Below are 15061 nucleotides of genomic sequence, written 5' to 3'. Positions count from 1 at the left end.
CTGAATCGGTGTTATATCGTAACAATCCAAATACCAATATTGTTATGTTTTTTTTCGTATAATTTAAGTAATACATACCTTTTTATACATAAAAATCACTTCACAATATTTATCATTTATTTTTTTTATTACATATTTTTATGTGATATTATTTGCTGGTATGACTTTCGTTAAATTAGTCAAAAACTCTTGTGACAACATTGATATACACAATTACACTGGTGTCAGAAATAATTGGGACGAAATCCTTTACAAATGTTTTTTTTTGTATATTTTCGTTTCTTTTTGAGGATAAACGAAATTTAATATTGATTTTATTTGAAATTTTATAAAAACTTTACAACTTACTTAATTCGGACAGACTAAAATAGGGACAAGGTATTTAAATGACAAGTATTAATATATACAATATCTACAGCCAAAACTTAATAACTTTTAATATTTCGTGGTAGGCTCTTTAATTTTTAGCACTTCTTGACATTGTTGGGGCATGGATACCGCATGATAACCAATTCTTGACGAAATTCCCAGCGTATTTGGTAACATTGCCGTTCATAAACTGGTGTTTTAATGGTGTCTGATCTTCAGAGTATGGTTTTATCGTTATTCTGATAATGTCTAGATAGTTACACACATTATATTATTAAATAATCCCACCCTATAATCGAACCACCGCATGTTTAACTGTCTTAATTGGGAGCTTTCTAGCACTTCTTCCAAGTAATCACTCTTTTCGAAGTTAGTCCCGGCAAGTCGTAAGGCATTTGAAGAATTGAATTCGACCTTACCCTTTGACGTTTAAAACAAACATCATTTAAGCAATTAAATAGTTTTAAACTCAAATAATTTATTACCGTTAGATTATCCCGAAAAAACGCGGAAAAACCCAAAACCGAAAATAGTTCATGGGTTCGTCCCTATTATTTTTGCCACCAGTGTATATACGAATAAACTACCAGTTGTTACTAAAGTGTCCTCTTTTACCCTTTCTAAAACATATGAGCACGAAAAAGTAAAGAAGGGCTAAGTTCAGGTGTAACCGAACATATTATACTATATTATGATTTTATTAAGATAACACACTATTTGGTTCATTAAACATTAAGACCTCTAGAATAACGACGCCACGAGCACTTTCCATTTGTATATCAATCTGAGCGCAGCTATCTTGTTATTTAGTTAACACACTTTTAGTAGTTTTCAATATAATCTTTGTATGAGAGATGGGCGTGGTTACTATCCAATTTCACCAATTTAATGGTACATGATGATACATTAAAAGGTAAAATGTTCAGTAAATTTGATATATGTATAGCTTTGGCCATTTGGGGAGGGTAAATTTTTTCAAAAAATATCCATTCAAATATGCCCCTTCCTAGTGTGATCGCCTGTACCAAATTTCACTTTCATAACTTTATTTATGGCACTTAATAGCTTTTCGATTAACGCCATTTATGGGGCGTGTCAATGGTTCGACTTCGCCCATCTGCAATACCAACCATGTCATTTCATTTCAAGTCGTCTCTTCATCCTGATCTTTTCGATATACATACATACATATGTAGATAACACTGCATCTAACTCTTTTAGTTTTAAGTGACAAACTTTGTGCAACATGTTGCGAGAGTATAAACGTAAATAAAAAAATAGGTTCAAATAGCTATTGCCTACATATGTATCAGTACAAATAATTTCCATTGTGGAATGACACTGTAAAGAACTAATGTTCCAACGCAACATTTCGCAAAATAAAATGAAACTTACAAAACTGAAGAACATAAACAAAGCAAATAAATACTTCGGTATTTATATATTTTAAAAACTCTGAACGAATCATAAGGAAATAATATTTAAAACTGAAAAATAATACAAATACATAGTATAGTTTAAATAAACTTATGTTTATATAAATACATAGGTATTCCAAATTTTCATACGCAATTACTTCTATTGCGATGTTTACTCACTTTCATTTAGAGGACTCAAAGGTGTTAATTCACAATTTTTTGTGACATTGTAACGGGAACTACTTTGGCGTTTCTCCTTTTTGACAATCGGCGTTGTTGATAAGTTTAAGCCTTTGGTGATAGGTGTCGGTGGTGGCGCATCACGGGGAGGTGTGCTTTTATTATCCTTATTAGCCTGTAAAACGGATTAATACAACAAACATTATGTTTTAATAAGAAAAAATAAATGAGCAAAGTGCATATGTACATAACAACGTATATATAAATAAATGATAAAAACTCAATGTCATAAACAAAGGCATGCGCAGTATGTATTAACATTTATACTACATATGGAAGGAGTTGCCAGATATGTATAAGTGATGCCTTTTGATTTTTTCATAATTTGTCAGGAAATATCCAAGCGAAATACTAGCTTCTAATTATATCGGAAATTCCAGGAAAGTGCAAGGATTTTAATTTAAAATTTGGTCTAAATGATTTACCTTGCTTCTTGCAAATCCTTGCCTCTTAAGTTTTGCAGTCTGTGAGATTTTGAATATTATTACAAAAAGTATGTTAAAATAAATAAATAAAACTAAACAATTGTTACGAATGCTTTTGGACTAAAACCGTTAATTTAAGGTCGGCTAATTTAGAGAAACAACTTACTTCCTAAGCCGTGGATACTGGTATGGTGCGCAAAGCGCTGCATTCGGGACCTTGTATTTATAGAAAATCCAATGAACTAATAGATTAAAATTTAGCATTACATAGAATACTACCGAAATAATTCGCTGATAGATCTTAAGCATTAACCAAAAGATGGAAATCATTGTATTCAAGATGAAAAGTAGTGGGTGGAGTCACGCACATCATAACATTTTTGAACTGTTCCATATGTAAGTCTAAATCTGTGCTCAAATTGAACTTTTAAACATAACTAAACAGTATGTATGTATATATATCTGATTTGTATTGTATATCTGATTTCTTTCATTTTCATTCTACAGTAATAAATTGCGAAATGCAAAGTTTCCACCTTTTTATCTTTAGTTGTTTATGAAATATACTATATGTACATACATTAAACTTCTTAGTGGACTTCGTAGCCTGATTGACGACTGTATTATATTCAAGTTATAATAATTCCAGCATCATATGTTTACTCGATTTACTGCTTCCACAAACATATTTACAGGCGGACTTAGTCTTAACGACTCTTTGGATAAGTGAGACAATGATGATCAGGAAGTTTAGCTGGCCAAGAACTGGTTAGATGGAAAAATAACTTTCTGAATATCTGTCGGGCATTCAAGTGGAACAATAAATGTCAGATATACTAGCATAGTTTGATCAAAAGAATCGAGAGTCAGCGGTACAAGTACCGACGAAAATTGACAAATACAGAAACAACATTTTTCGTTAATAATATATTGTATTTCTTCATTACGAGACAAGTATATTTATTTATAGATCAGAGCATGGCGTATCTGTAGGTTATAAATAAATAAAATGTTTTTTTTTCGTTCCTTAATTACAAATTCAAATTGTATCAAATAGATAACAGCAATAATTATAGATTTTGAAATTAAGATAAGAACATACTACGTGGATATATTAATTATCCAATATATTGTTAAATCTGTGTCGTCAAGAATAAATCATTAAATTATTGAATGATCCCAAATACACATAAAACATACATTTGAATATAATAAGAAATTAAAATCAGTCATACAACAAAAAACACCATTAAACAAATCAAAAAAGTTGATGAAATAAACGCAATCGGAGTAGACGAAGACAGCAGTAAATCGTATATATTTATAATCCAAATTCAAAATTTAAATCATCAACTTAAATACCAAATAACGATTTACAATTAAGCTCACTGCCCTCGCATATTACTCAGATCACTTCAATTGTGATTATATGATTTTTAATTACATTTATTACAAATTTTAGTTTACTTTTGTCTGATTCCCTTTCTTATAGAATTGCAAAAAAACTCACCTCGCCAATTTTTTGGGTCGCCGCTGCTGATGCCGCCGTTAACAATGTTGAAGTGGCTGCAGGCGATGATGTAGATCCAGGTGTGCTAGCATTGCTACTGCACCCTGTTACAGCAATTGGTAACTCCACTGTAGTTAGTGATGCTGATGATGAGGAAGAATTTGCCACCACTGTTGTTAATATATTATTGCTGTTATTCTCTTTTATTCCGTTAGTTGTCACTGTTGTTGTTGTATTATTATTGTTATTATTATTGTTAACAATTCCGTCGTTTTGTTTTATATCCGATGTTGACGTCGTTGCTGTCATTATACCGCTTGCTGCTGACGGCGTCGTCGCTGCTGCTACCGTTTTTGCCGTACTATCCATAATACAACGTCCCAGCTAGACCAGCTAATGCTGCTAATAGCGAACTCTCTTTTCACTGGGATCGTCGTGCCGATTTCGTAGACAAAGACGGGTTTATTGATTGTGCAGTTGATTTATATGACGATGATGACGACGGCAACGACAACGGCGATTATTACAGAGCTGCTGTTTGCGGTTAAAACTTAAATAATGTTTACGAAAGTAACAGCGACGATAACAGTAATAAAAATTAAAAAAAAAACTAAGTTAACAGCATAAACAACACAAGTGTATATACATACATATCTGGCAACAGAAATCGTAACAAGCCGACTGAATTTCAACAAACTAGCATTCAATACATCACGAGTAAATTCGAGTTCATACACGAATATTATTGTCGTTTTCTCAACTTGTACTCATCATTTATTCATCATTACTGCATATTACATACAAAAAAATTATTATAAAATTTAAATTTTCATATATTTTGTAAATATACAAATCGCTCATTTACATGAATTGTGTCATAACTCAAAAACACGATTTTTAAGTTAAGTATGCAGAAATGTGCGTAATAACATTCTCCATATTGCGTAAAAATTGCATTCTGATGCGTAAAAAAATAAACCACGAATAAACAATGTGTCGTTATTCCACTTGTTATGTTACATTCTTTTTAATCACAACAACGACACATCTCAGTTGTGCCAGAATTTGTCACGATTTTTTCTTCAGAAAGAACAAAACATTTTGTGTTACAACGATATTGTCATAAGGTGAAGTAAATTTTCTTTTCAGAGAGAACTACATATATACAAAGTATTTTGTGTACAAGGTTTTCGTTGGAAAGTTAATAAAGTGTTTAATGTTGTTTTTCAGCAATAACTACACATCTAACTTATGACAGCGAAATTGACATTCTTTTTAGTCCACTTATGCTCATATGACTTGCTATAGAGACTTCCGAGTTACAGAAGGTAATTTGTATGAATTTTGACTTCTATTGCCAATTCAATAGTACGAATTATGGAGAACTTCGAGTTAGAGCAGTTCGAGTTATGGAATTTCAACTGTATTACATGCTACTAGTTTATTAAATAAACTTATGGAGCTTTTCTGTATTTGCTAAATAAGAAACAAATGAAAACCGCTCTCCAGAAAAATTATAATAATTTTTTTGAGTTGTGACACTATTCATGTAAACATGAAAACACGCTCTAACGGATGTTTAAAATGTACCATAATAATTGTAAAACTAAGAAGTGAAAATAGTCGTTAGACATACTAAAATATGGTGGAACAAATTGTGCTATATAAAAAAAAACAGATCTCTCACATACATATATCGCCCACTGATCAAGCAGGTGCGAACAGATTATAACCTTTTGAACACAACTCTATTTAACAATCTGTTATCACAGCCAATTGAAAAATATAAAATATGCATATACATGCATTGTAGCGTATGTAAATATGTATGTATGTACTCTGTGGGTACAAGCAATAACCAAAATAAGCAGCAAAGCATTACAAACGACTGGCCATTACCAATGTGGCCATTCTTCATTTGATTTATACATACTTGTATGTACGCATTTGTTTATGAATAGGTATTCATGTCATATTTTTGCTACTCTTTCCTTAACGAAACTATTGACTTCACAGTATTTTAAGCATTTCTAACATTGTATGCATTCTTACTTATGTATGCATATTTATGAGCCATATGTAGATACTTATAAGTGTTATAACAGTTAAACGTTTTTTTATTATGAAAAAATATGTGAACTTACACATAATATGAATTTATTACAAAAGTCAACATTATGTATGCATACTAGATTTTCGTGTTATAAAGCGTTTCATCTTTCAACAATTGATTAGAAATAGACAGAAATGTACATGTGTGTTTACGTGGTGTGTTCAAAAAATAACGGGAATTGTAAAAATTAAAATTTCACGAATTTGGAGAGTCCAATTAAAAATGTATTATGTTGATATATATGTATATGCATGCCGCTGCCTGGAATACGATAAATCTTTCAGCTGTATTCATTGCTTACTTTGTCTGTAGCAAGCCGCTAAGGTTAGACGAGTTTTTGTGAGCGTGGCGATTTTGATTTGTTAAAAGCTCACACTTGGTTCCTTATTCTTGAATTCTTGGCCAAAAACAATACTGAAACAATGCTCCAGTCTCCATATTCGCCATAGATCACTCCGTGTGACTTTTTCTTATTTCCAAAAATAATGAGAACAAACGACAAGCATAGATGAAATCGCTGAAATTGAGTTTGGGAAGTGTTTCGACCTTTGCAAAAAGCACTGGCATAAGTGCATAATATCAAATATTAATGACAAATGAATAAATCTTTTTTCAAACAACGAAAATTACCGTTACTTTTTGAACACACCTCGTATACATATACAGTTGTCCACAATGATGAGATAAAAAACGATATATATAACGGGATACTAGCTTTATAACACCAATCAAATTTTTTTCTATTAACCGTTATTTTAATACAGTTTTGCAAGTTCTCAGAAGTACTTGGTTTTGCATTCCACAAAAAAATATGAGTGTTAGACATTTACTTTAAAAAATTAACTATTACTTAAAAAATATTAACAAAATTAGAAAAGTAAGTAGAGTTCCATAATCCAGAAGCAATTTTAATTAATTAAGGTTAATGTGTTTTTCTTCTCGGGATATAGGATAGCACTAGACCGAAAAAATTCGAGAAGTTATCAAAAAAATTACTGAAACGTGCAAGGAGCTCCTAGAACTAGTTTTTGAGTTTATTTAACAAAAGTCGCGATACAAAAATTGTATTACGTTTAATTGCAACAAATGGACTGTGGAAATATTAGTACATCATTAGTGATTTTCATCCGGCCAAGGACTGTCAAATCGGCAGCATTCCTCAAAATTATTTGGGGAATGTTTTATGCCGCTACAATAACAACAACAACAACGTCCACCTTGTTCATATTTATATGAATAAAATAATGAAATGGGCATTGATTTATTTATTTATTTTTTTTTTTTTAATTTTGGTGCGACAAAACTAAAGCACGAAATACGGGTAGCTGTCGTATGGATAAAACCATTTTAAAGGCATTTCTTCCTCAGCATGCAGCACTATAATATTGCAAAACATATTTTTGTACTTAAATCTGTCCATTATACCATTAATATGATGAATTGGCCCTATTCCATGAAATGAAAAACAGCCCCACACTAGTACACTGCGTTTCACCGTGCTTGTTGTATAAAATATATTGAGGCTTTGTCCCTTCGGCCTGCGTACCAGCTTCAATCCGTCCGAACCTTTCATATTGAACTTCGATTCGTCAGAAAAAAGTACAGTTCGACATTTGGTAATCGCCCAATTTATGTACTTCCTCGCAAATTGCAGTCTGTTCTTTAAAGAAATTTACGGCTTTGTTGCACTCCTGTAGCATGAAAAGCCACCGTGCACAACTCGACGTTTATGGATCTCTTTAATATATTATATTTAACTGTAATTGCTTTGCAATAGATGTTGCAGATATAAAATAGTTGTTTTTTATTGCTTGAATGATCTCGTTCGGTTATTTTCCACGCCCTTCCACCTCTATGCAATGTAACTAAAGAGCCTGATGTGCGAAATTGGCTTAATATTCGGGAAAAAATAATATGAATCATTCTAAACTCTTTTGCAATAGTCATAACTGATTCTCTGTTTTAAAAATCATTAAAATTTGTTTCTCTAAAATGGGTAGAATATTCATTTCGAGCCATTGAACAACTTTTCACTTTAGTATAAAACCAACCTCATTAAGTAACGAATTGCAGCTGAATATGCACTAATTTTTTTCTATTTACTTAATAACTACACATTTCGAACTGTTACTAATCATTAAAAACAGTTAGCCAAAAACAGAATGAGTAAAATTAAAAATCACAGCCATGTGCTTTAGTCTTGTCGCACCAAAATTTTGGAATTTTTCATATAAAAAATTGTATCTCCAATTTAAAAAGAAAACTAATTGGCAATTAAATCATTCAATTCATATAAAAACCTACAAGGTGGATTCCGTGCTTTAGTTTTGTCGCGCACTCTATGTATTTATGCATGTACTTTCCGCCCTGTTTTCTTTCGGACTATTGTGCCAAAAACTATTTTACTTCTTTTAAAGGGAAACTTGAATAAAAATCTTTATATGTATACATATTTATGAATGTATATTATTTTAGTTACATAAAGAAATCACCAACTCAATCATTTAATAAAATAATTCATATTTGACGGGACCCTTTAAACAACTTCCTGTCAAATGTATTTCTAGTTTAGAAGAAATCTATCAATACATTTGCACGTCCATATGTTTGCATTTTAGTATATGTACATATTGTGTTGTTTTTACTATTACTGCATTTCTATTGATTTGTCTTTGTTAGAATTTGTTTATATGAATTACATTAAACATTTACATTCACATTCGCATTCCGCAATAAAATATATACTATTATCTTGTTTTATTTTTAATTATGCATTCACATTCGCAGGGCATGAACTTGATTTAATTTTTGACATTTTGATGTAGATGTTAGGTTATTTCTGCAAAGATGAGAAAAAAAAAGAATATAATAACACTTTTATAATAAATAATATTCATTGTTGTTAGTAAAGTTAAAAATGTCTAAATCTACATAATGGTTTGTAATTTAATATATTAAAATACGAAAATAGCATAGTCATATACAGTCATGTGAAAAATAATAGGGTAACTCTACTACGCTTCAGTATACAAAATTAGTCAGAAATTGCTCCCTTATTATATTGTTGTGAGGTTAAAAAAGGGAAGAACCGTTATCAAAGAACAATCCTTTTGAATCGTTTCATAATTGTTCATCATTTTGTGAAGTAACTTCAAATTAGCATGTGCAAAATAATAGGAACGCGAAAGTTGACTAAATAATTTCTTTGAATTGGATATTAAAAAAGTATAATGATGGATATATTATACGAATGATGAAATATTATAGTTTGGTGATTCAAAAGGGAAGTGGATGGCATTGTAGCGTTCAGCTTCGAGAACACATGAAACACCTTCACAAAAAGAATAGTAAACAAGTAAGGAAAGGCTAAGTTCGGGTGCAACCGAACATTTTACACTCTCGCAATTTATTTAGAGATTCCCCTATGTTTTCGGTGAAAAATTACCCTTAGGCACTGAGTTCTTCATGTTTGATATCAGGGGCCTTGAAAAGTCATGGTTCGATTTTGACAATTTTTCCACAAGTGATGTCACAGCTCAAATACAGCATTTGTGTAAAGTTTTATTTCGCTATCTTTATCGGTTCCTTATGTATACATTATAAAGTGAACGAATCAGAAGGATTCAAAATTGAGTTATATGGGAAGTAGGCGTAGTTCTGAACCGATTTCACCCATATTCCACCAGTCTCACCAGGGTGTCAAGAAAATATTATATACCGAATTTCATTGAAATCTGTCAGGTAGTTCTTGAGATATGGTTTTTGACCCATAAGTAGGCTACGCCACGCCCATTTTACATTTTGTAAAAAATCTCAGTGCAGGTTCCTTCTGCCATTTCTTATGTAAAATTTGGTGTTTCTGACGTTTCTCGTTAGTGAGTTAACCCACTTCGTTTTCAACCTAACCTTTGTAGGGGAGGTGGGCGTGGTTATTATCCGATTTCTTTCACTGTCGAACTGTATAAGGAAACGGCTAAAAGAAACGACTGCAGAAAGTTTGGTTTATATAGCTTTATTGGTTTGCGAGATATATACAAATTACCGAATTGGGGGCGGGACCACGCCCATTTCCCCAAAAAAAATACATTCAAATGTGCCCCTCCCTACTGCGATCCTATGTTCCAAATTTTATTTTCATAACTTTATTTATGGCTTAGTTATAGCTATTTATGTGTTTTTGGTTATCGCCATTTTGTGGGCGTGGCAGTGATCCGATTCCGCCCATCTTCGAACTAACCTTCTTATGGTGCTAAGGAACACCTGTTCCAAGTTTCATTAAGATATCTCAATTGTTACTCAAGTTACAGCTTGCACGGACGGACAGACAGACATCCGGATTTGAACTTTACTCGTCACCCTGATTACTTTGGTATATATGACCATATATCTAACTCGTTTAGTTTTAGGACTTACAAACAACCGTTATGCGGACAAAACTATAATACCCTCTTAGCAACTTTTGTTGCGAGAGTATAAAAATGCAGTAAAATATAAATACAAAAGAAATCATGCGAAGGAAAACTAAACATTTCACCAATTATTCAAAATAATATAGAGAAATTTGTGAAAACAAAACCCTTTCCATCTTCAAAATACATAAAATTCGAATTTTCTTTAAACGTTGATACTTTCCAATTGAAAAAGTACACAAAACAAAATGCTTCTAAAAGACTACCTCTTGCTCAAGAGCATGCCAACTTGCTGGTGAAGAAATTATATAATATTCTATGGTCAGATGAGTCTAAGTGTTATATGAAATCCTTATTCAAACTGCAATACATATTTGAAACCATTAAATATTGAGGAGGTTCCATCATGGTTTGGGGATACTTTTACTACTTTAACTTTACATTGTAACTTACATATTATAATTAATAATGACGTTTTCAGTAAGCTCAACCTCGAACTTCGAAATCAAATATTTCGATTTTGGAGGCTGACTTCGAAGTGTCCAATGCACGTTTTTTACTTATGACCAAATCTCTAGAAAAAAGTCGATTTTCCGTATAGTATTCTTAGATAGTAAGTACAGTACAGTAAGCTATTTTCAAAATGAAAAAACCTACTCTGAAATATGTGAAAATATTTGTTTTCTTTGGATTTGTATAACATAGCGGAATATGTCCCTATTGTTTTTCACATGATTGTACAAACATATGATCTCAGCTATTAATTATACTCTATGTAAGTTTTATGATGCACGTCTAAAATAGTGACGCTTTCATGTAGTCGAAAGGAACAAAAGAAACGTCGAAATACTAATTTTTCAAAGAAGCAAGCGTTGACAATAAATACTATTGGTGGGGAATAGGTACTTTGAAATTGATAAAAATTGTCTTAATATTACATTTTATCAATTAATTTAAAAAAATTTTTAATCAGACTTTTATTTCGCAATCATTATCATTAACATTAGATTCCTCAGAGTTTGTTGCTATATATTTCTCCTTAAAACAGTACAGATCTCAAGATAATATTTATGAAACGCATTTAACCCTGAATCTGATTACATCAAACAAAAGTCGTCGATGTTTTAAGTAATACACAAATTAGTCACTTTTGGTGTTTACTGTACAGTTCTTTTGTGACTTTAAGCGCTCTGTTGATACTCTTCAGTTTACGGATATCATAATCCGTTGAACACATAGATATTATCAATTAGATTATATTAAACCCATGTCTTGTCCTTGATAATATCCAACAAAAAGGGGCCTTAATGTTTTAGACCGACTTCGAAACGGGTGAAATAATTTGATTATTAATTATTTGGGGGAGATTTTAGTTACTAGGGCCCCAAGATTTGAGACCTATTTTATGTTAATTAGCCCAAAATAAACACTTTTTAAAGAATAAAAAATATATATCTTACACTGTTCGCGAAATATTCGCACATAAATACCGGATTATAGCGGTTATTTTTTTGAAGCGCACTGAAGGCCGCCAATGCAGAAAGTTTTTTTACGCGAAAGAACTTTTAATTTCCACCTCTTTGAAAACCCCCTGTGTTGGCTCGACCAAGATTATTTTTTTGAAGCGCGGCCGAAGGCCTCTAATAAGAAAGAAGGAAATTGTCAATTCCTAATTTTTGCACAAGTGTCCGCATCGGCCGCTGTTAAGGGGCACACCTTTAAAAATAACATATTAAAATTTCAAAACGATATCTCAAATAGTTTTTGAGTTATAGCAATTTAAAGAGCAGCCGCTCGGTAACAGTGAATACGCTGCGCTGTTGAGGGGCATACCTAGTGTGAAATTTCAAAAAATCATTTTGGTTCATATTTCGATAGATTACACCTTTAAAAATAACACAGCCGCTCGGTAACAGTGAATGCGGTTATTTTACCTTTAAACGCGTTTTTCTCGAAACATCATTTTCCGAATTTGCTGCAGTGATTACTCAAAAACAAATGATACGATCCGATCCGAGTTTTTTTCATGTTCTTTATATAGTTCTCCGTACAATGACCTATCGATTTTTGATCTGATCAAAAAATCGAATTTTGGCAGGCCAAGAACGACCAAAATTTTGGGTAAAATTCGACTATTTTTTTTAAAAAGCCGCCATATTGTCAATTTTTGATTTTTTTTTATCGTAGGTCATTGTACCTACCTATCCTACCTATCACTGTACAGCTGCCATTGTACAGATAAATCGACCAATTCATCGGTTCATAAATTTTTTGCGCAAAAAATTTCACTTTGAAGAAAACAATTTAAATGTAAATTTTACTGAAATGTAAGCTTTCAGTACAGCAACAATGAAATTGCTGTTTCATATATCGCTGCCGTCTTCAAAATGTTCAAGACGCTGGCTTCAAAAGGATATTTGTAGCCAGCCGTCGCTACGTCGTGCAATAACTTCAACGTTCGATATCTCGTAAACAAGATCGACCGATATCGTAAACGGTGCGAGATATCGAACATTTTTATTCTTAAAAAATTCTTTATTTTGGGCTTATTAACATAAAAATGAACTCAATGGCGCCGCAGTAACTAAACTCGTGCCGATATTTGTAAATAAGCTTTAAAATAATATGAAATTTTCATTTTAAAATTAATTTTACAATTTATAACCATTTACATTTTATTAAATTGTTACAGGGTCGGCTTAAGGATAGTATCCCCCGATTTCAATGTTACGAATATATATAATTGTTGCTGCCGGAAATTTATTGTTTTCGAGATATTCGCATTTTAAGTTGAAAATTTCACACATTTTATGTGGCATTTTTTGATTATTAGTTAATTTTTAATTTATATAATTCACTTATTATACACTAACACTTCACTAAATTGTTTCTAAATATTTATTTTATATCAATTAGTTTAATATTTGCTTTAAATAAGCATTTTAATTTTTACACAGTTTTGTTTTAGTGCACAATAACCATGTTGACGGATATCAAGTGTTGCCTCCTCTTTTCAAACCATATATTTATATTTAAATTATAAAAAATCGAGTATTCATGATTGTTTTCCTAAAAAGTATGGCGTAAATATTGACGTAATATATATTGAACGTGTAGCAGTCGCAAAGTGTTAACTCGCAATCTTAAATATAGATCACGATAAATAGGCGCCGAAGAAACTACGTAAAAACTTAGGACGCAAACGGGTGATGCATAATATTTCTTTTAGTTTCAACGATGTGGCAACACTAGTTTTTATCATAAATGTAAACTTGAACTATGTGTTCGATGATTTTTTTAATTGAATTGAAGACAAAAGTAAAATTATGAAAAAGCATACATTAGTTTCGAAAATTTTGAACCTCAAAGTTCTTAAAATTATAAGTCTGCACAAAAACTACATACATATGTAGTTAAAAAGTTTTCTCAGTTTTATCACTTTAGTATACCTACATAATCAAAACAAAATCTTTAAAAACTTTTTAACATAATTAATTTAGTTTAATTTTTAAAGAAAACAAAAATGCTATGAATGACATAGAGGGTTTATACATTATTAATATATCATACTACATAAGAGCCGATCGACAAATTTGATCGGCTAAACTCACACACATACATTGTACATATGTAAATATGCTTGGTATGCTTCCAAATAAAGCAACAAATATACTTATAGAACGACCGATCGTTCTTCGAATATGAACACGCATGGCGACCGAACCCGAATATACAAAGATTGTAAAAGAGAAAACAACATGAAGTTAAAGGAATGACAGACAAGTGCATAAAAGTGGTCTTAGAAATAATTGGAAAAATTTGCAAGCTCATTTTTATGATAAATGAAATTTATACGCACCAGTAATTGAAAGAACCTGTTAAATTTTTCCTTGCCCCGGTTTATATTTGAGAACATCAATTATTAATTTTTCAAATGAAATATGCACAACAAATATATCAAAGTAATAAAAACACAGTTATAAGTCGGAAAAATGTGTAGTTAATAAAGCAAAAATTGTATTCCGATTAGGGCTGTCACAATTCCTTTATAGTTTTTTGCTGATTTCAAATTGTTGTTGTGGTAGTCACTGTTGCCTGTGTACAACTGCGTTACATTCCTTTTTACAGATAATACACGTTTTTTCCACAAATATTTTTATTTCAGGTCGTATTTATATACTTTTCACACACGCCTATAAAAATTACTACAAAAAGTTTAGTTCTCACTTCACAATTTTTTTCTTGAAAATGCAACCGATATTGACGAGACACGAAAGGAAATCGGCAATGAAGAAACTCGCATTTTCTCTAAACTTTATAATTTCAATACAATCATTCCATTCTATAATGGTTTCTTGATAATTCACCTTCAAGCACTCACTTTGTAAATTAAAAAAACTGTAGTTAGAACAACTAAAAAATTGAAGAAAATAATTTGTAACTATATAAAAATTTCACACACGCTACGTTGCAATCAAAAAGAGAGAGCCAAATGAAGACTAACTAAATGTGGAAGAAGGCGAATACAGCAAGCCCTATGATAATGACGAGAAATGGCAAGTGTAATGACAAGAAGA

General features: G+C 31.5%; 1 protein-coding gene across 19 annotated transcripts in view; it reads right to left on the bottom strand.

The window, feature by feature from the left end:
- Positions 1 to 15007, bottom strand: part of LOC105208376 (serine/threonine-protein phosphatase 2A 56 kDa regulatory subunit gamma isoform) — a 30755-nt gene extending 15748 nt beyond the window's left edge. Inside the window, exons 1-5 of one of the 19 annotated variants that reach the window (XM_029037813.2) lie at positions 14866 to 15006; positions 14344 to 14677; positions 8788 to 8914; positions 3963 to 4496; positions 1968 to 2142 (exon numbers count right to left, since the gene is read on the bottom strand). In XM_029037813.2, the coding sequence (XP_028893646.1) occupies positions 1968 to 2142; positions 3963 to 4331 (544 nt within the window). In that variant the 5' untranslated portion in view covers positions 4332 to 4496; positions 8788 to 8914; positions 14344 to 14677; positions 14866 to 15006. Of the gene's footprint in view, positions 1 to 1967; positions 2143 to 3962; positions 4513 to 4612; positions 4717 to 8774; positions 8915 to 14343 lie in introns of those variants that run through there. The other 18 variants (XM_054236192.1, XM_029037814.2, XM_054236193.1 and 15 more) reach the window with 18 other exon arrangements.
- Between the last annotated feature and the right edge of the window lie 54 nt (positions 15008 to 15061).

The sequence above is a fragment of the Zeugodacus cucurbitae genome, chromosome 2, assembly GCF_028554725.1.
Source record: "Zeugodacus cucurbitae isolate PBARC_wt_2022May chromosome 2, idZeuCucr1.2, whole genome shotgun sequence".
Classification (NCBI taxonomy): Eukaryota; Metazoa; Arthropoda; class Insecta; order Diptera; family Tephritidae; genus Zeugodacus; species Zeugodacus cucurbitae.
Note: the sequence above shows the minus strand (reverse complement) of the source record. Positions and strands in the feature narration are given on the sequence as shown.